The 19,598-nt window shown below is 42.9% G+C and overlaps 2 protein-coding genes across 3 annotated transcripts; one reads left to right on the forward strand and one right to left on the reverse strand.

The window, feature by feature from the left end:
* Nucleotides 1-475: 475 nt before the first annotated feature.
* LOC146360054 (mitochondrial amidoxime reducing component 2-like) lies at nucleotides 476-13,735 on the reverse strand. Of its 2 annotated transcripts, XM_084828747.1 has the most exons (7): nucleotides 13,318-13,735; nucleotides 10,635-10,808; nucleotides 7,361-7,523; nucleotides 5,347-5,487; nucleotides 4,311-4,372; nucleotides 4,162-4,233; nucleotides 476-2,886 (listed from the first exon to the last, which is right to left on the reverse strand). In XM_084828747.1, the coding sequence occupies exons 1-7, from the start codon at nucleotides 13,584-13,586 to the stop codon at nucleotides 2,760-2,762; spliced, it is 1,008 nt and encodes a 335-aa protein (XP_084684873.1). In that variant the 5' UTR covers nucleotides 13,587-13,735; the 3' UTR covers nucleotides 476-2,759. The 2 variants fall into 2 exon arrangements, with proteins under 2 accessions (XP_084684873.1, XP_084684874.1); XM_084828748.1 differs by lacking the exon at nucleotides 10,635-10,808.
* Nucleotides 13,736-18,932: 5,197 nt separating this feature from the next.
* On the forward strand, nucleotides 18,933-19,346 carry PFN3 (profilin 3). Its single transcript, XM_084832624.1, has one exon. The coding sequence runs from the start codon at nucleotides 18,933-18,935 to the stop codon at nucleotides 19,344-19,346; it is 414 nt and encodes a 137-aa protein (XP_084688750.1).
* Nucleotides 19,347-19,598: the final 252 nt, after the last annotated feature.

Below are 19,598 nucleotides of genomic sequence, written 5' to 3' on the forward strand. Positions count from 1 at the left end.
TGTTTTTCTATATGATTTTAACAAATTAACACAGTTGATAGGGCTGCAGCCAGCTTCTAACTGCAGTGACCTGGGAATAAGTCCCATTGACCTCTTGAACTCAGTGAAGCTTACTTCAGAGTAAGCATGCATAGGATCACATTATGTGTTTGCAAACTGCCTTGAAAATTGATGTTGATGGGTAGGAATTGCCAAGTGTGTGGTTGTTTTTTTTTAATTAATAGCAGGCATTGGTCACAATGGTGCAGTGTAGGACTCAAGCTTACCCAGCAGAAACTACTTCTGGGATGCTAAGGTGTGAAATGGGTAAGGGGCAATTTATTGTGGAAAAAAATGCTCAGCACATGTTCAGAAATGCCCATTTCTATTAATATGTTCTATGGCTGAGCCCATGCCAGTCGTGCACCTTGGGGCCTAAATCCAGGGCCCTGCAGCCCTGCCAGTTCCAAAATGACCAGGTGGGTCAGCTGCTGAGGACATGAGAAGCAAAATTCATTTTATTTCTGCCGTGATGATGGTGCTAAGATTTAAGAGAGTTTAAAATACAAAACTGCGCTTTTAAAAAAAATCAGGTTTGGCAAACAGTAGTAACATAAGAGGAATGTAGAAACACTTGTAAAGCATGGCAATTGGGGTGAAGAGAAATGTTAGCTGTGTACTTTATTTGTATTACAAAAGGGCCTTACGGACTGCAAGTACTTGAACATATATATAAATGCGTTTTTGCAGGTTTCGTTGCATTGAAATCAGTTTTTTTCAATCTACATTAACTTTTGCTTTGATGAAAATAATCAACTATATTCAAAAACTCAGCTCCATGATTATTTCCCTGTCTCCCTGACAATCTTCTGGGAATTATACTACTAATGCCTCAAACAACACATGCTGCCTCCACAAGGCAGGAGAACTGACCTGGTTCCCATGTAATGGGGTTTTTTAACCATGAATTGGTGGGGCCATGCCAGAGCGATCAAGCATGCTGCCTCCCGCACGCTCAACACTTCCACTTTGCATCAGCAACATGCGAAGCCAGAACTCTGGGTTGCTGAGGGACAAGCAGTCCTAAGTCTTAACCCAACAACCCATCATGGGTTAAAATTCTGAGTTGTTTGTCCTGCATTGAGCAGGGGGTTGGACTCGATGGCCTTCTAGGCTCCTTCCAACCCTACTATTCTATGATTCCCTCAACCCAAAGTTCCAGATTCACAGGGCGCATCAAACAACCCAGGAGTGGGTTATTTGTGAAAGCAGAAGCAAAGCAAAAGTGGGGAGTGTGTGGGAGGAAGCGCACACAGAGTACCACACAGCCCCCAACTATGAATTGTTCAAGCCAGTTAATCATTAGGTGTGAATTGGGCCACTGTGACAGAGTTCAGCGGTAAATGCTTACCGAAGAGTTAAGTCAAATTGATTTAAGCCTCTCCTCTGGTAAATTATAAAACAAATACAAATGGTATGTGTTTGAAACCCAGTTGCATATGTCCAAGCCTTTGGATTCAGTTCTGTATACATACAGAACATTATTAAGTATTCCTACTAGGTTTAAAGCATGCCTTATGGTTTACTTATCATTTTTATCAATGAAAATAAACTTGGCTGTGAAGAAGAAAAACACTAACAAGGAAGGACACCACATCGTTTTGCCAAGTTCATAAGCTATAAAGACTGTACATTATACAGAGATTTGGTTTAATAGCAGCTGTAAGAGATTTGTACAAACAGGATTGTAGACAAACATTTATAGAGAATTTCTCTGTTGCTTTCAGTCCTATGGAAAGAAACTCATGTATAAAAAATACCTTCAAATAGTATTTCCCAAGTCAGATCATTTAGGATGCAATCCTATGCATGTTTACACAGAAAAAAGTTCTACAGTTCCCAGCATTCCCCAGCCAGCTAACTGGGGAACGCTGTGAGTTGTCTGACTTTTTTCTGTTTGAACATGCATGGGATTGCACCTACAGTAGTCCTATACATGTCTACCCAGAAGTAAATCCCATTGCCTTCAAAGGAATTTACTCCCAAGTGAATGCGTACAGGATTGCAGCCTTACAAAGATTACAGTCACTAGAAAAAGATTTCCACTTTTCAATATTTGTCTAAACAAAGCATATATTGCAAAATTCGGAGCACATTTTACCCACTCCCATAATTTGTACCTTCTTGATGGAGGTACAAATTCTGTCCTAATGTTGAGAAAGCTTTTATCAATACACACACACACACACACACTGATTGTCTTTGTGAATTATAACAATATACAGCAGAAGATGACACAATGTGAGTGGTGCTGCAGTGCAATAAGATACTGAATGCATATGCTCTTGTCCAGGCCTGTATGTAACCAATCATATGTAACCAGGTCAGACTGAATCAATGTTATTTATTCCCAAGTAATATGTTTACAACCATAGTTTGTCAAATTATAAAGAAAAAACAATTGGCCACTAACTCCCAATAGGCTTGCATTAATCTGCTTGTAATGATAAAAAGTTGAATTCTGAAAGGGGTCATCTGATTATAGAACTACCATAAAAGGTATGCTTATTACTACTGTAATAATTTTGCTCTCCCTTCAAACTCCATGATCATTTCATTATTTAAAACAGCACAGTGTAATAAAATCTTACATACATTATTGCTGAATGCAAAATAGAAAATATTCAGTAGAAAGGCAGCTGAACAATTACTTCAATCACAGTTTTCACAAAAAGGCACTTCAAACATACAAAAAAGTTTCCATTTAGGAGGCATTTATATCAGAAGATTATCTTGTACACAAGGTCTCCAACTTGAAGTGTTCCTGTTTTATTAATTCCAAAGTACCATCCAAAGAGAGGATGTGATTTGTATATGTGCTGTTCAGAAGGATCACACAAGCGATAACTGTAGAGAAGATTAGATCACAATGAGTCACCTACAAAATAGTCAAATGTGCTTCTTTTCAGGTGAACAGGTAACAAGGTATCTTTGTTGTAAAAAACTGAAGTTCCAAGTTGTTATTAAATTTGACAGTCACAGAAATAACTTGTTTTGGGAGTCGATACAGAAGACACCCGCTTGATCTCCTTAGATCAAAACCACTGCCAAATTAAGGTTGCAAGCCTAAACACACTTGCTAGGGTGTAAGTCCCGTTGAACTCAGTGGAACTCACATCTGAGTATATCTGGGAGAGGCTGTGGCTCAGTGGCAGAATGCATGCTTTGCATGCAGAAGGTCCCAAATTCAATCCCCAGCATATCGAGGTAGGGTTGGAAATATTCTAGTTTGAAACCCTGGAGAATCGCTGCTGGTCAGTGCTGACAATAGTAGGCTAGATGGTCCAGTGGTCTGACTCAATATAAGGTAGCATCCTATGTTCCTATGAGTAACATGCTCAGAATTGCACTGCATAGCACATTTCCTTGGAAGCAAGTTGCATTCAAGTCAATAGGACCTACTTACATTTCCAGCCGTCAAGAACAGAATGCTAAATTGTTGATTAATCAATCAGAATTATTGTGCAAAGCATTAAGGAAAAAGTGAAGCCCAATTATTTTAGGAATAGCCATTTTTTTTACAAAATAAAAATAGAATACAAAATAATGTAAAAAGTAAGGGTGAGATGACATGTGCAAGCTTTTCAGGGCATTTCATTTACATTTTTAAGAACGACCAGCTCAAGTCTTAGCTAAGAAAACCACTTGGTGATGATTGGCATCTTGGTCCTATACAACACTACCCTATTATTGCCAACACTGCTCACTGCCTGGGAGAGTAACTGATATGCTCCGGCCCACATGCTCCAGCCCACGTACTAATTTGTCGGTTATTATTTTAAAAATACTACATATATTTATTTGGTTGAAGTATTAGCATTAGATCATGATGAATGTTAAAAGTAATTTTGTCAGCAATAATATGTATACCTCAAGTCATTTGGTTAATAGATTTCATATTAGCAAACATTCAGAATGGATCCCTCAGCAAATAGTTTTCCCACTTTCCACCTAGACTGCATACATAATCCTCACATCATTCTACAGAACAAAGACTTTTAGTTATGACCACTTGGTGCATAATTCTTATATAGCTGTTTTTGTTTTTAAGAAGAACTGCATATAATAATCATTGGTCTATCTGTCATCTGTGTAGCAGAGGAATCCAAAATATTTTATTACCTTTTCAAGGTTTCAAGAGGCTCTTTTCTGTCCATGATCCCAGTATCTGGATCAACAGTAGTAAAAATACACCTACAATGATAGTACAGAATGAGATAACAGCAACCTCAAATATCGTTTACCTTCAAATACACTAAAAAGATGCTTACCTGGGACAGCCCATTGCTCCTTTCATTTCTACATCACCAATTGCAATGTCACCCCAGGTATCCTATGGAAATATAATGTTTTGTATTGAGATTGTATTTTATTTCATATTGGCATTAAGCAGTTCTACTGCACATAAACTTGTATCATTATACGCTAAATATATAAATGATTTCCTGCATTAACAGTGTAAACTCTGTAAGAGATCTTGGAGGTGCTGGAGGAGTAACACTTCGTTGAAGGGGCCAGTTCATAGCAGCAGGCTTGATTATGCCTCACCTTTTGTACTAATGTATATTTTACTTTTACAAAACATTAATTTTACAACAGGTTTGAAAAGGTTTCCACACATAAAAACACAGAAAGGATTTCAATCATATATTATACACAGATGCTAGTTTTCTTATGCAAACGTAAGTGTAAGGATGTTAAAACCTAGGTATCGGCTATGATATTATTCAAGACATAGCTATTCCTAAGACTTGATGTTCAATTCACAAAGGATATGTACAAAGTTAGTTTCCTTCCGGAAGTAAAAAAATCTCTGCTGCAACTCTGGCTTGCTTGACAATTCCTGGGCAAGCCCTCCTACTTCTCACATACTTCAAGTCCCATTATTCAGTGTAAAAAAGTTACCTGACAAATGTGGCACTTTATACTGGTGGTTTTTTCCCATAAGCATAAAATGAGAACTTGCTTGCTGTATAACAGATAAGCAATTGTTTACTTAACCTACTTAAGACTGGGTCTTTGTTGTGGCCTTTGGATAAATAAAACTTTGATTAATAAATATTTCCAATCTTCAGGATAGAAAAAAAAATCTGACATTGGACCTTTTAACTGAACAGCAGTACTTTATTTATTTATTCTTTCAGTACTGAAGTTTTTCTGTCAAATATTTGAAAATCCTGGCATTTATTTCCTCACTAGATTATGCAATCAGCTGGCTAATATTTATCAATAAATCCGGCACTTCTATTAAATATTCATACGCATACAGAAGTACAGAGTTATTGTTCGTGAAAAAAAATGTATTACCTCTTCATAAGGACTACAGCCTGTGACCAGAATGTTTGGCCTGAAGTTACGAATTCGAACTTTCTTCTCCAGTCGGGAATTTAGGTCTTTTAATGAAGCTTCAGAGAGTACCATAACTGGACTACAGTCAGGATAGGCAATCTAGAGAGATAGATTCAATAAGGCAAGAACTGTAAAGCCAACCAAATAAGTTATAAAGTTTATTTAGATCTGGATATGTATTAAATGACCTGTAATTGAGTTAATTTTGTACTGTAATGCATTATAATTATGGTGACTGTATTTGTTTGTTTTGTGAACCGCTTTGAGAACACTGTATTGTGGAAAATGCTGTATACAAATAAATTGACTATGGCTATGCAAATAAAATGCATTTAAACCATGGATGGCCAATTGTCAGCCCAGAAGGAATGAAGCCCTCAAACTACTTGTTTATGGCCTCTGGTAACCCAATCTAATTTTAATTAAGATGCAATAAAAAATTTGACCACAGATTACAAGCAAAGTGGGAGTGGGGTAGAGGTGGAGACTCTGAAGGTGGAGGAACCACCTTCCAAAGCAGTACCAGGCTCGTGCGGGCAGGGTGAAAGAATGGGAGGGAGGAGTGGCATTTCTTCCCATGCCCTTCTGTTTTTTCTTTTTCTTTTCTTAAACAGGTTATTCCCCCATCCTGGGGGCATGTGCAGCTTTGTATCCTGTGGGAACCACACCCTCCAAGGGATCATAGGATTGAAGCCTTAGTGAAGGGAAATTTGTTTTCAGAAGTTATTAGAGATTTTTCTCACTTTTAGTATCGTGTCTTGTTTGGGTTTTGTATGCAGTGCTCTGGCCAACAACTACTTGGACATTTATTATAAAGCCTGCCCTCCTTGTAAAGTAGTGATGGGCAACTTCTGGCCCTCCAGATGTTTTGGCCTACAACAACCCCCATCATTGGCTATGCTGGCTAGGGCTATAAAAATTGTGGGCCTCCAGAAGTTTTGGCCTACAAGTTGCCCACACCTGCTGTAAAGGGATCATGTTTGGGGAGGGGCAGCGGGTTAGACCACTGGCTAGTGAATATAATGACTCTCAAGAAAACTGATGTGGACTATATCCCTAAACAGGGAGTCTGATGGATAGTTACATGCCTATATACACATTTGTAAAAGATTAAGTTATATAGTAGCCTTCAGCAAAGCTTCTAGAGACGTTTGGAAAAACAAGATCAAACAAGGACAAACATGGAAATAAAATACAAGAAATTACAGCATGTTACAATAATACATTTAAAAGCCTGGGAGAATAAAAATATATTTGCTTGGCACCAACACACCAGGCAGCCCTCCCTGGGGAAAGAAAGAATACCACAAACAAGGTGCCTCCACTGAGAAGGCTCTATCCATGTAAAATTATAATCAAGGGTCTGAACTTCTAACTACTTCCCCAGGACAGGAAGACCAGGATTTAGTAGACATGGGGCTAGCAGGTTTTTCTATTGCAATTTGTTTAGCTATTAAGAGTCTTAGGATTAATGCCTCTGAAGAAGGCCTGCCAAGTGTCCCTCATGGTGTAAGCCATCAAATATGTATGTGTTTTCTACCTGCATTGCAAAGACTAAGTTCCTCAGTATGACAATCAGGCACGACTTTGGAAAACAAGGGAAGACATACAGCTCTAAAATGGTGGGGAGGAATAACTCAAGGATGTCAAGGGTCCCTCATTGTAAAGTTTAGCTAAAAAAATGGAACCTTCTTATAACATAATGTGAAAAACTTTGCTTACAGAATTTTCAGAAGGCTGGAAGGAGACAAATTTCATTTGCCAGGGGACTTTCAGCACTACCTTCCATGTACACCTTATTCTCCTGCAAACCATTTTGTAAAAATACCACATAATGACCAATAAACCTAAACTGACCGGTATATCATTCCAAATTCATAAAATGAGAGAATATACAGTGAGAATTGCATGACTTGAAATATGAAAACTATAACTGTGACACACAATACAGATTACTAAACTGTTTTCTGACCTTATCACCTGGTTGAAAAGCTTCAAAGTAATTTTTCGCATTCCTTGGAGCCATATTTGGTTCAAAGTGAACCAAACGGTATGGTTCTGACTTCAGGAAGTCTGTGATCCACTGAGCTGCCTCTTCTCCACAGTCTCTGCCTTGGATATCACTGCCAAACAGCCTGAAAGAATTGCAAGATGCATCAATATTTTCTCTGCTAGCCACTGCAATTATAATTTTTTAAAAACGAGAACAGAACACTACTTTAAACAACACCAAACTGTGACTTCTTTAAAATGCCATTTCCAGTTTATACTATAAATCCACTGTATATTGTGGACTGAGAACAAAGCACAAGCTTTAGAGTAAATATCACAACACTAATAAAACCTTATACTGGAAAGCACTTGATAAGGAGCAGATGAGATGTCAGATTTGTGATCAGATGTCCCATCTCTTTAAATTGCTTTTAAAAGCAGTTGTGGGGATTGTGCATTGGACTACAATTACAGGGCTGAAGTGGAACCCTTTCCCCCTCATCATCCCCAAATACAATCCCACCACCTGCTGCTATTTGCCCTGTTAGGGAAAACATCCATGAACCTAAGGAATTACTATGATATACCTCACTACAAATGGGTATGATCAAAAACAAATATGGCAAGGACCTAACAGAAGCAGAAGAGATCAAGAAAAGGTGGCAAGAATATACGGAAGATCTGTATAGGAAGGATAATAATATCGGGGATAGATTTGACAGTGTGGTCAGTGAGCTAGAGCCAGACATCCTGAAGAGTGAGGCTGAATGGGCCTTAAGAAGCATTGCTAATAACAAGGCAGCAGGAGACGACGGGATCCCAGCTGAACTGTTTAAAATCTTGCAAGATGATGCTGTCAAGGTGATGCATGCCATATGCCAGCAAATTTGGAAAACAAAACACAAGAATGGCCAACAGATTGGAAAAAATCAACCTATATCCCTATACCAAAAAAGGGAAGCACCAAAGAATGTTCAAACTATCGAACAGTGGCACTTATTTCACATGCCAGTAAGGTAATGCACAAGATCTTGCAAGGTAGACTCCAGCAATTCATTGAACGAGAATTGCCAGATGTACAAGCTGGGTTTAGAAAAGGCAGAGGAACTAGAGACCAAATTGCCAATATCCGCTGGATAATGGAGAAAGCCAGGGAGTTTCAGAAAAACATCTATTTCTGTTTTACTGACTATTCTAAAGCCTTTGACTGTGTGGATCATAACAAACTGTGGCAAGTTCTTGGTGATATGGGGATACCAAATCATCTTGTCTGCCTCCTGAGGAATCTGTATAACGACCAAGTAGCAACGGTAAGAACAGATCACGGAACAACGGACTGGTTTAAGATTGGGAAAGGATTATGAAAGGGTTGTATACTCTCACCCTACCTATTCAACCTGTACGCAGAACACATCATGCGACATGCTGGGCTTGATGAAGCCAAGGCTGGAGTTAAAATCGCTGGAAGAAACATTAACTATCTCCGATACGCAGATGATACCACTTTGAAGGCTGAAAGCGAGGAGGAGCTGAGGAACCTTATGACGAAGGTGAAAGAAGAAAGTGCAAAAGCTGGGTTGCAGTTAAACCTCAAAAAAACCAAGATTATGGCAACCAGCTGGATTGATAACTGGCAAATAGAGGGAGAAAACGTGGAGGCAGTGACAGACTTTGTCTTTCTAGGCGCAAAGATTACTGCAGACGCTGACTGCAGCCAGGAAATCAGAAGACATTTACTTCTTGGGAGGAAAGCAATGACAAATCTTGATAAAATAGTTAAGAGCAGAGACATCACACTGACAACAAAGGTCCGCATAGTTAAAGCAATGGTATTCCCCATAGTAACCCATGGCTGAGAGAGCTGAACCATAAGGAAGGCTGAGCGAAGGAAGATAGATGCTTTTGAACTGTGGTGCTGGAGGAAAATTCTGAGAGTGCCTGGGCCTGCAAGAAGATCAAACCAGTCCATACTCCAGGAAATAAAGCCAGACTGCTCACTTGAGGGAATGATATATTAAAGGCAAAACTGAAGTACTCTGGCCACATCATGAGAAGACAGGATACCCTGGAGAAGATGCTGATGCTAGGGAAAGTGGAAGGCAAAAGGAAGAGGGGCCGACCAAGGGCAAGATGGATGGATGATATTCTGGAGGTGACGGACTCGACCTTGGGGGAGCTGGGGGCGGCGACGGCCGACAGAAAGCCCTGGCGTGGGCTGGTCCATGAAGTCACGAAGAGTCAGAAGCGACTGACCGAATAAACAACAACAAACCTCACTACAACGCCTTACCTTTTCAACAAGCACTACTTCATTCAGGATCAAATGTAGAAAACCTATAGATCAGAGATGGGGAACATTCCCCGCACAAGGGCCCTATTCCCTTAGGGGTAAAGTGTTGTGGGGGGCTCACATGTCAGTAGTGGGTGGGGATGGAGGCAAACATGGGTGTGGCCAGGCCAAGAGACACTTACTTTTTCTCTCTCTGTCGTTCACACACACATAAAAGTCCCCCCACCCCTGGACTTTGCATTTGGAAAGAGCCTCCCATTCACTCCAATGGAACGATTTTGCCCACACGGGCCCGATCCACATTGGGACCCTGGCGTAGCGGGAAGAGGTGCTTTAACCCTCCCCACCCCCAGCAGTATGAATCATACTCCTCCCACCTCTAATTGCCCTAAGAACAATCTCCCATTGAAATGTGTTCTTTTCGTAATGCAAATTGCAGACACAGGAGCAGAGGGTTAAAACTCCGCTATCTGTCCCACAAAAAGGTCCCGATATAGACAGGGCTCCCAGCACCTGTAATGTGCTTCTTTCCTGTGCTGGATTGGAAAAAGGAAACATTTCCTTGGCAGTCAGCCCAGAAACTGAGGAGCGGCTGGGCCAAGGAGGAGAGACTGAATGGGAATCCTCTGAGTGCTGCATCTGCCTGTAGGCCAGAGGTTCCCCATCTGTGACATTGGTACACATACATTTGGAAGCACAATGGCGACACTACTAGCAACTCTTCAGAACTGGTGATAAGACTGAAGACTTTAAACCAGTCATATCACCAAAAATGAATTTTCTTCACTGGAGCTCTCTTGCTAAATTTGTCAAGGCCATTACAGAATTCTAAAACAGAGGACCACCTTTTAAATCATTCCCAAGAGCATGTCACATATCAACTTCTCTAGCTGCAGTTTGGAGGTGGGGAATACAAATTATGTCAAGGATGCAAGAGGCTGACAGAAGGTAAAGTCTGAAGCACCTGCAGTTCTGGACTGGATTTTTGGTTGGGAGACTGACAGGAACATGAAGAACATTCATTTCTGGAGCACTCAGAGTTAGAAATCCATTTTCACTGGTGACAGAAATCAACACTAGTTGAGGCTCCTGCCGAGCAGTCACCATATGTCCATCTTCTTTTATTACGAGCCAATGCCTGAATTAAAAACAGAGTGAATTAAAAAAACTGACACTAAACACTACTGCAAATCAACTAAACTTTACAGCAGGGGTGCAGAGCCTGAGGCCTGGGGGCCAAATCTGGCCCACCTGGGGGCCAAATCTGGCCCACCTGGGGGCCAAATCTGGCCCTCTGGGGTTCCCCAGACAGCCACATCCTCTTCCCCTGGCCCCACTCTTTTTCACCACTTGCCAAATGTTTGGTGGTTTCTTGGCTTCTGCATGGTTTTCATCTATTCTAAAAGTTTGAAATGCCTCTCCTTACTTACCAGCAGTTAGAGCTTTAAGCTAAAATCTTCAGCCCCACTTCCCTTGCCTTCGGCCCCACCCCCACTGGAATATACGCCCTGAGAGTTTCTCCTTAATGGAATTTGGCCCTCAAGCTGCAAGAGATTCACCAGCCCTGCGTTATGGAATCTAACTTTGTTCATATTCAGCCAGTTATAACAAGAAGTGAACAATTCAGTTGCTATTCAACACTGCTGTTCATTAGTTACATTTCATTCCATCTTGAAGAAGAGTTTCAAGGGATGTACCAACCAGGTATAAGACTTGATGGAAATACATAAAGTGCCTTCAGATCATTCTGAATTAGATCATTAGAACCTTCTCTTCCTCCAGACACACAATTCTACACTTAGTGCATAGATAGGAGTGAAGCATGTTTCTTAAAACAGGCTGGCATTAGCAACCAAGCAGCTTATCGCCCCACCCACTGAGACATGGACCCTTGCCATAATGTCACAGACTACTGTGACCATCTCCTCCACCACCTTATGAATCTCAGGATGTTTCCAGACAGTTGGTCCCTAGTGCTAACCATCAAAAGACACTGTGCAATCAAAAGACACTGTTCCGTCTTTCCCTCCTTAACAGATTTTCTGCAGTAAGAAAGAAGTCAGAAGACACAGCGGAAAGACACCAGACAGTCAGGACCCACATAAAATTCTGTGAATGAGGGAGGGCGATTACACAATAAAAGCCTTGTCTGGAAGCACTCAGTCTCCTGCCTCATCAAGACAATGGAGTTACACTCATTTCTCCACATCTCAAGTACAGTGCTGGGTTTCCACAGGTGGCTCTTGATAGACTTGGAAAGAGTGTGTGTGTGGGGGGGGGGGGAGTTTGTCAATTTTTGAACTAGCCCTTATAAATGCCTCTTTAACAGGGTTTCACTTTGATCTGCAGAAATTATCAGGTGTTATTTAGTGCCCTGCCATGAAAGCTTCCTCTGCGGACTTCTGCATATTGAAGCTCTGTTAAAAGGGAAAGAAGCAGACCAGGCAGGAATTTGAAGGCGAAGTAGCACATTAAGTGGAGAAGGCTTCTTTTCAGGGGCAGAGAGTACAGCCAGACAGAAGAGTAAGAAATAAGAAAATACCAGTTTATGCTTAACAAAGGTGTGTAAGATGAGAGGAGGAAAATCAGGGCCAAGAGTGTAAAGATTTAAAAAGTTGGCATTCCAAGTAATAATCAAGAAGGAGGTCCATACTTGTAACCTGAATAGTAAACAAATCTGACTAAACTATTATTAAACCTTGCCTTCTCTTCACAAAAGGCCATAAAGGAAAAATGGAATGAGCGTAGATTAAGCTTAACTTGGCACTTTCAGGATGGAATTTTGATCTGGGTATGTGCCTCTGTTTACTGTTTTTAAAAGCCTCTCTGTTCCCAAACACTGACAGCTGTAACCTTTACATCACACGTGGACCAGTTTAGTTCCACTAAAATCAACAAGAACAACTACGGAATACAGCACGATCCTAAGCATATTTACTCTCCAAGTTCAAAAACACTTTCTTCGGAATGCGTCCACAGGACTTCAGCCCACAATGACGTAGTTTATAATCCCCACTCCAAAGTAGACTAGGAAACAGACACATTGCACAACATTGCACAACAAGCGAGGTATGGAGCCCAGCCGCATAACTGGGAATAACTTAATTTCTTCCAGCGATCCTCCCATCCCAGCCTCGATTCATATCAACACGCCCCGGGACGGCGAAAACGCCACTTTTTTTTCTAGCAATGCCTTAACCGCAACGACTGAGTCGAACGGAGGAATTAAGCGGTACTAATTATGCAGCAACCACCACCGCACGGGAGTCCCGCAAGATCCTACGCATCTTTACTCGGAGGCAAACCCCACCGAGTTCTGCGGCGCTCCCTCCCGAGGAGACGTGCACGGGATCGAGATCTAAGACCGCAAAATTAGGCACCTTACCGAAGAATACTGAACCTGCATCGGATTGCACGCTTCAAACCCTGTGCACATTTCTTGGGGAGTAAACCCCAGTTAATTCGGAGGGATTTACTTCCGAGTAAACCCATACAGGTTTCACGTGTCCTTAAATATCCCTTAAAGGCTAGGAAAGGGGGCGGGGGGAGTGGAATTCTGCAACAGCTTTCAAACTCAAGACTCGAGGGGATCCAGCAAGCCCAGTGCTCGGGAAAACCCACGCCTGCCCTCCGCACGACGCGCCTACCTGTCTCTCATGTCCCCGCTGCGGAGACCCAGCTTGGTCACCTCGGCCCGCTCCACGGCCACCCCCCGGCAGGACTTGACCGGGTAGATGAAGAGGCCCGACACCGTCCCCACCCGCTTCAGCCGCAGCTGGCCCCGACGGCGGCCCCGTCGCCGCCACCAGTGCCAAGCCGCGACAGAGCCCAGCGCCACGAACAAGGCCAGCGCGGCAGGGGCGCCCAGCCAGCCCAGCCGGGGCTTGGCCGGCCAGAGAAGGCCGGAGCCCGCCATGGCGACGACTCACGGAAGCTGCCGCGCGGGCAAAACGGCGCGATGGCGGGGGCGGGCGCGGATAAAAGGAGCAGGCGGCGCCTTCCCAGCGACTTTGCGGGAAGGAGACGTGCTGCTCGCTCGCCTGCCTGCCTGCCTGCCTGGCCAGTGAGAGAGTGGGAGGCTGTGCCAGGGCGATGCCCGGAGGGAAGTTTGGGTGGGAGTATGAGTTGCGGCTCAAGCTGCCGTCCATACGGGAGGGAGCAGATTCGTTTCAGCACACACGCATGCACCAGTGGAGGCTGGTGGCTCCGATCTCGTGGGGCTGTAAATCCCTTCTGGGTTTCAGTCAGAACCAGCCGGGACTCTAAAGGAGCTATCCAAGGTGCTGAACTCTATCCCAAAACAGGTTCAGCGCCTTGGAGAGTTCCTTTGGAGGTGCCGGCTGGTTCTGACTGAAACCTAGAAGGGATCCGCAGCCCCACCGAATCGGAGCCACCAGCCTCCACTGACACGCACCGTCGTGTGATGAGAGCTGAGTTGCCTCAGGCGTCTGCGGCCGGTGGTGGCCGGATGACCGGGCTTTCCTGCTTCTCTGCCCTGGTTGTTTGTTTATTGCGGACTGGCGAACAGAGCTGGCTTCGCACAGGTGGGAATAGCTGTTAGTGTGATGCAGCGGAGCCTCCAAGCAAACTTACGCATCCGCCAGAGTTGGACACCTTGGGCCATCCAGTCTGAAGCCATGCCTGCTGGCACCCCTAGGCTCAGCCCCAGCTGTGGTGCACCCCTGTAGGCCCCTGGGAGAGGGGTCTGCCCATGCCATGCCCCTCAGCGGGGGATTGCTTCAGGCCCCAGGGCAGGCTGGCCCTCAGTTTACTAATCTCCCCTGGCTTCAACCTTTATAGAGGGAAAGCTATGGGCTATTTAGGGAACTCTGCCCCTAGTGAGTTTTCAGAATTCTGTTTCTTTTTTTAAAATAGTAAGTATTTTAACATGATGCTTTATTCCATTGTCCTATTTTGTTTTTTTATTGTTCACCACCCTGGAATCTGTCTAGATGTGGAGCGGTATACAAATGTTGTAAGTAAATAATAAATAGTGGCTGAAGATGTTACAGCAGGCTTCAACCACATGGACACATTTAAATTAGTTTAAATTAATGTGTTTTAAAAGCAAAATAACCCCAAGATGCACATCCCTAGGATCCGCTTAGTATACGTGTCAAATTTCAGGTGTCTAGGTTTCAGGGTCTTGGTGCTATGGCTTTGATGGACAGACAGACACGCATCCCTTTTATTGTTAAAGATTTATGAGTCACTCTATAACAAAATGTTCTCAGAGCCATGAACAACAGTTCTACAAGAGAGGGAATTTCAGCAGGTGTAGCTACCCCTTTAAATTATTTTGTAGAAGAGGGAATTTCAGCAGGTGTCACTTGTCTTGCAAACTGCACCTGCTGAAAATCCCTCTTTCACACAGCTATTAAAAGTGGAAGTGCCCTGTCCACTTATTCATCTGCCCATCTTACTTCTGCAGTAAGGGGAACCTGTAGCCTCCCAGATGGTATTGGACTCCAACTCCTATCAGCTCCAGTCAGCATGGTCAACAATTATGGGGGTTGTAGTCCAACAACATCTGGAGGGACACAGGTTCCCCATCCCTGGTGTACAGCCACAATGAATGAGTCACTTCATACCACCTACAAAAGTAGCCCCAAAATTGCAGGTCATCACCCTGGTCCATTAGAAGCAAAGAGCAGCTGTGGTTTATAATGCCTTTGCTACGACCAGCTAAACTGATGCAAAGTAGTGAGAAAGCTGTTGTGTTCACTTGAACATTTTCAAGGTTTTGGTAGGTTTGATTAAATCCATGTCTATTAAATGCCATACCACCAGTCATTAATATTTAAAATGATATTATTTAGAACTGCCTCAGTGGATCAGACCAAAAGCCATCCAGTTCAGCATCCCAACAGTAACCAGCTGGATGGGTCTGGATATTCAGGTCAGAAGTACTGTATAAAGGTGATTGTTGCCATCACCTGCTATGTGTCCCCGCCATCTGGTTTTCAGAGATGAAATGGCTCTGAATAGAAAGAGATTCCTTACTATCATGGTGAGTTTGCATGGACAAACCTATTATTTAAAACCCTAAATTTAAGTCTCCTATATTTACTTACCCAGACCTTTAGGTCATCTGCAACTCTTCTCCAGGTGCCCCCACCAAATGAGGCAAGACAGGTGGCTTCAAGAGAGAGAGAGCCTTTTTGGTGGTGCCCCATCTGTGGAATGCCCTTCCCAGAGAGGCTCACCTGGCACCTACATTATACTTACATTATTCTCTTTTCGGAACCAGGTCAAATGCTTTTTATTTTCCCACATATTTTAGGAACTATTTCTAGAGCTTCGCACTGTTTTATCCCTGCTGCTGGTTTTTATTTTTATTTTTTGTTATATTATGTGCTCTTGCTGGTTTTATCTTGTTGTTTTATTGCTACTTTGTATTTTATGTTTTTAAATTGTACATGACCCAGAGAACTTCAACCATTGGGCAGTTTAAAATGTAATAAACATATAAATATCCTCCATGAATTTGTCTCTTTTTAAAGCTGTCACCAAATCATGTGATAATGAATTCTAAAAGGTCAGTTATAAGTTGATTTGAACCAACTTGATAATCAACTTGATTAGAGTGTTGTTGTTGTTCAGTCGTTAAGTCGTGTCTGACTCTTCGTGACCCCATGGACCATAGCACGCCAGGCCTTCCTGTCCTGCGCTCTCTCCCGGAGCATGCTCAAGTTCATATTCATTGCATCGGGGATGCTATCTAGCCATCTCATCCTCTGCCGTCCCCTTCTCCTTTTGCCTTCAGTCTTTCCCAGCATCAGGGTCTTTTCCAAAATATTTGAGCTTCAGCTTTAGTATCTGTCCTTCCAATGAGCAGTCAGGGTTGATTTCCTTTAGGATGGACTGATTTGACCTCCTTGCAGTCCAGGGGACTCGTAAGAGTCTTCTCCAGCACCACAGTTCGAAGGCATCAATTCTTCGGCGCTCAGCCTTCCTTATAGTCCAGCTCTCACAGCCATACGTTACTACTGGGAAAACCATAGCTTTGATTATACAAACCTTTCTCGGCAAGGTGATGTCTCTGCTTCTTACTATGCTATCTAGGTTTGCCATAGCTTTCCTCCCAAGGAGCAAGCGTCTTTTAATTTCACTTAGAGTCAAATTCCACTATTATGAGGGAAGGGGAGAAAGCTATCAATTTCCCATGAAGGCATATTCATTCTTCTATTCACTCTAAGGGCAGATTCCAAAGGGGGACTTACGCCTCTCCCAAATCTCCTGCACCCTGCTGTTTCTGTTACACAAGTGGTGGGTCCTGCCGATCCTATTGCATGAGCAGGACCAACCACTTGCGCAACAGCGATTTAGCACTTCCCAGAAGAAATGCTCGTTTCTTGATAGGGGAAGGTCGGAAGGACTCTCTTATACAAGCCCCAGCGACCTGCCCCATTCCAGAAATGAGTGTTTTGCTCATTTGTCGTTCTCCCGAAAGGGCTAAATCCTCCACAAACAGTGGGTCCCACTTGTGGAGAGGAATTGGGGCATAAGGGAATTGGCAGAGGCATAAGCACTCCATTAGATTCCAGCCATTAGACGCAATCCTATGCATGTGTAAATAGAAAAAGTCCTACGTGCTGACTGGTGAATGGTGGGAGTTGTAGGACTTTTTTCTGTCTAAATATTCTGTCTAAAGTTTACACCCTAAAAAAAAAAAGCACATCTGAACACCTTTATTGCATTTGTACTTTGCATTTTAATCTTGGTGGTGGTGTATTTGCATATTTTGGTTTTATGCTAAGGTTACAATTTATAAGCACACTTTCTGGGGAGTAAGTGCCATTGTTGGACTAACGTCCTATGTAAACATATTCAGGATCATGTTGGATGTGCTACCCCACAATATACCACTAGATTGTACTGTATAGTATCCAGCTTGGGAAAATGTAGGGTTCCTTTCGAGGCTCGTCATGGAAAGTAAAGAAGTATTCTGCTTGCAGCTGATATGAGGTCATAATGGGTTGCAGGCTATGGTGACAGATACTTCTGACATCACAATGAGTCCCTAAGCAACCGCTGAAGCATAAACACAAAAACAACTGCCTTGTGAGCTCAGACTGTCTTTGGCTGGCTAAGCAGGAGTGATAGCTGATAAGCTTTCCTGACATCTGAAGTCTGAGGTGTCCAGAATCTTGATCTTTAAGTCTCAGTGAGCCCAGGATCCTGATTGGGAACCTCAGCTCACACTGTCCAGGAGCTTCTTTTCAGGTCCTTACCTCTAATCCTTCCAGACTTTCATCTCAATTTGTGCCATTTAATCAGAACTCCACAGGTTTATGTTACAGAGGTACGTATGTGGACACGTCTCATGTCTGGGGAGATGATATTCAGCTAGTTCTGAATGGGGCTGGGCTCCTCTTGAAAGAGCAGACTCACAACTTAGGGGTTCTCCTGGATCCACCTCTCTCACTTGAGCTATCTTTAAAGGCCCAAATAGTGTCTGTGGCATGGAATGTGTTTTACCAGCTATGGCTGATTCACTAGTGGGAACCACTCCTATACAATAGTCTTGCCATGGTTATCCATGCTCTGGTAACTTCCTGGTTGGATTACTGCAATGTGTTATATGTGGGGCTGCTTTTGAAGATGTTTCAGAAGCTTCAGTTAGTTTGGAATACAGCTGCCAGAATTTTAACTGGCACAGCTTGTTTAGATCATATTTTTCTAGTTTTAAAAGAGCTTTGCTGGTTTTCTGTTTGCTTCTGAGCCTAATTCAAAATGCTAGTGCTTACTTTCAAAGTTTTAAACAGCTTGAAACCAAAGTACTCCCATTATCAAGTTACCTCTTCTGTAAGGTCAGTTGCTGATGCTGTTCTTTGAATGCCTCCTCCGTTAGAAAAGAGGCAGGCATAAACTTGAGAGAGGTGGACTGTGGCACCCCAGTTATGGAATGCCCTCCCCACAGAAGCTCACATGGCACCAAGATTGTTATCTTTGGAGCACCAGCCAAAACCCTTTTGAATCATCTAGGCATTAAAAGTACTGCTCTTTTGGCTGTTTTATCTGATAGACAGACAGACAGACAGAGGGTTTGTTTCAGTGTGTTGTATTTTAACTTTGTGTTTGTTCTTTTATATTGTTGTAAACTGCCTTGGAAATAATTCTGATGAACAGACTATAAATATTTTAAATAAATACATGTAAATAAACATCTTTTAAGATTAGCTGGGAGGAAAAATCAAAGACCTGAGACCCAACAAAGAAGAAGCAGAAGACTTGGCAAAGGAGACATTGTGTGAGCAGGATGGGAGATTGGAAAGCCTACATCAATACAATCCTGAAGGACAAGAACATTGAAGATGTAGCTATTGTGGGACATTCTGACAATAAATCTGTGTGGGCTTCTAAGCCAGGAGGCCTGCTGGCAGCCATCTCTCCCCAGGAAGTAGGACTGATCACCGGACAGGACAGAAAGGCTTTTCTTCAGACTGGGATCACCATAGCTGGGAAGAAGTGCAGTGTGATCCGTGACTACTTGCTCGTAGATAAAGATGCTGTGATGGACACTAGAACCAAAGGTGGTGACAGCAGGTCAATCTGTATTGGGAAGACTCCTAAAGCTCTCATCTTTCTTATGGGCAAAAAGGGAGTCCACGGAGGCGCTCTTAATAAGAAGATGCATGACATGATAGCAAGCATGAAAGGAAAAGGCAGCTAGATAGCCTGAGTCACTTTTCTCCTGGATGAAGGACATACGGAAACCAGTGTTGCTTTAAAATAAAAGGCATTTAGCCAACTCCTCCCTATTTCTTTGGATTGTTAGGTGCAGTGGGGTTTGCTTAGGGAAACGGGGAACAAACCAGCTTGTTATTCTAAGGCAGGGTGAGCAACTTGTGTCTGTTCAGATTTTTTGGACTACCACTCCTGTGCTCCCTCACTATTGGCTAACGCTTATGGGAGTTGTAGGCCA

The sequence above is a fragment of the Heloderma suspectum genome, chromosome 1 (genome assembly GCF_057233095.1).
Source record: "Heloderma suspectum isolate Gila_16-S chromosome 1, 16-S_ref, whole genome shotgun sequence".
In the NCBI taxonomy this organism is placed as follows: domain Eukaryota; kingdom Metazoa; phylum Chordata; class Lepidosauria; order Squamata; family Helodermatidae; genus Heloderma; species Heloderma suspectum.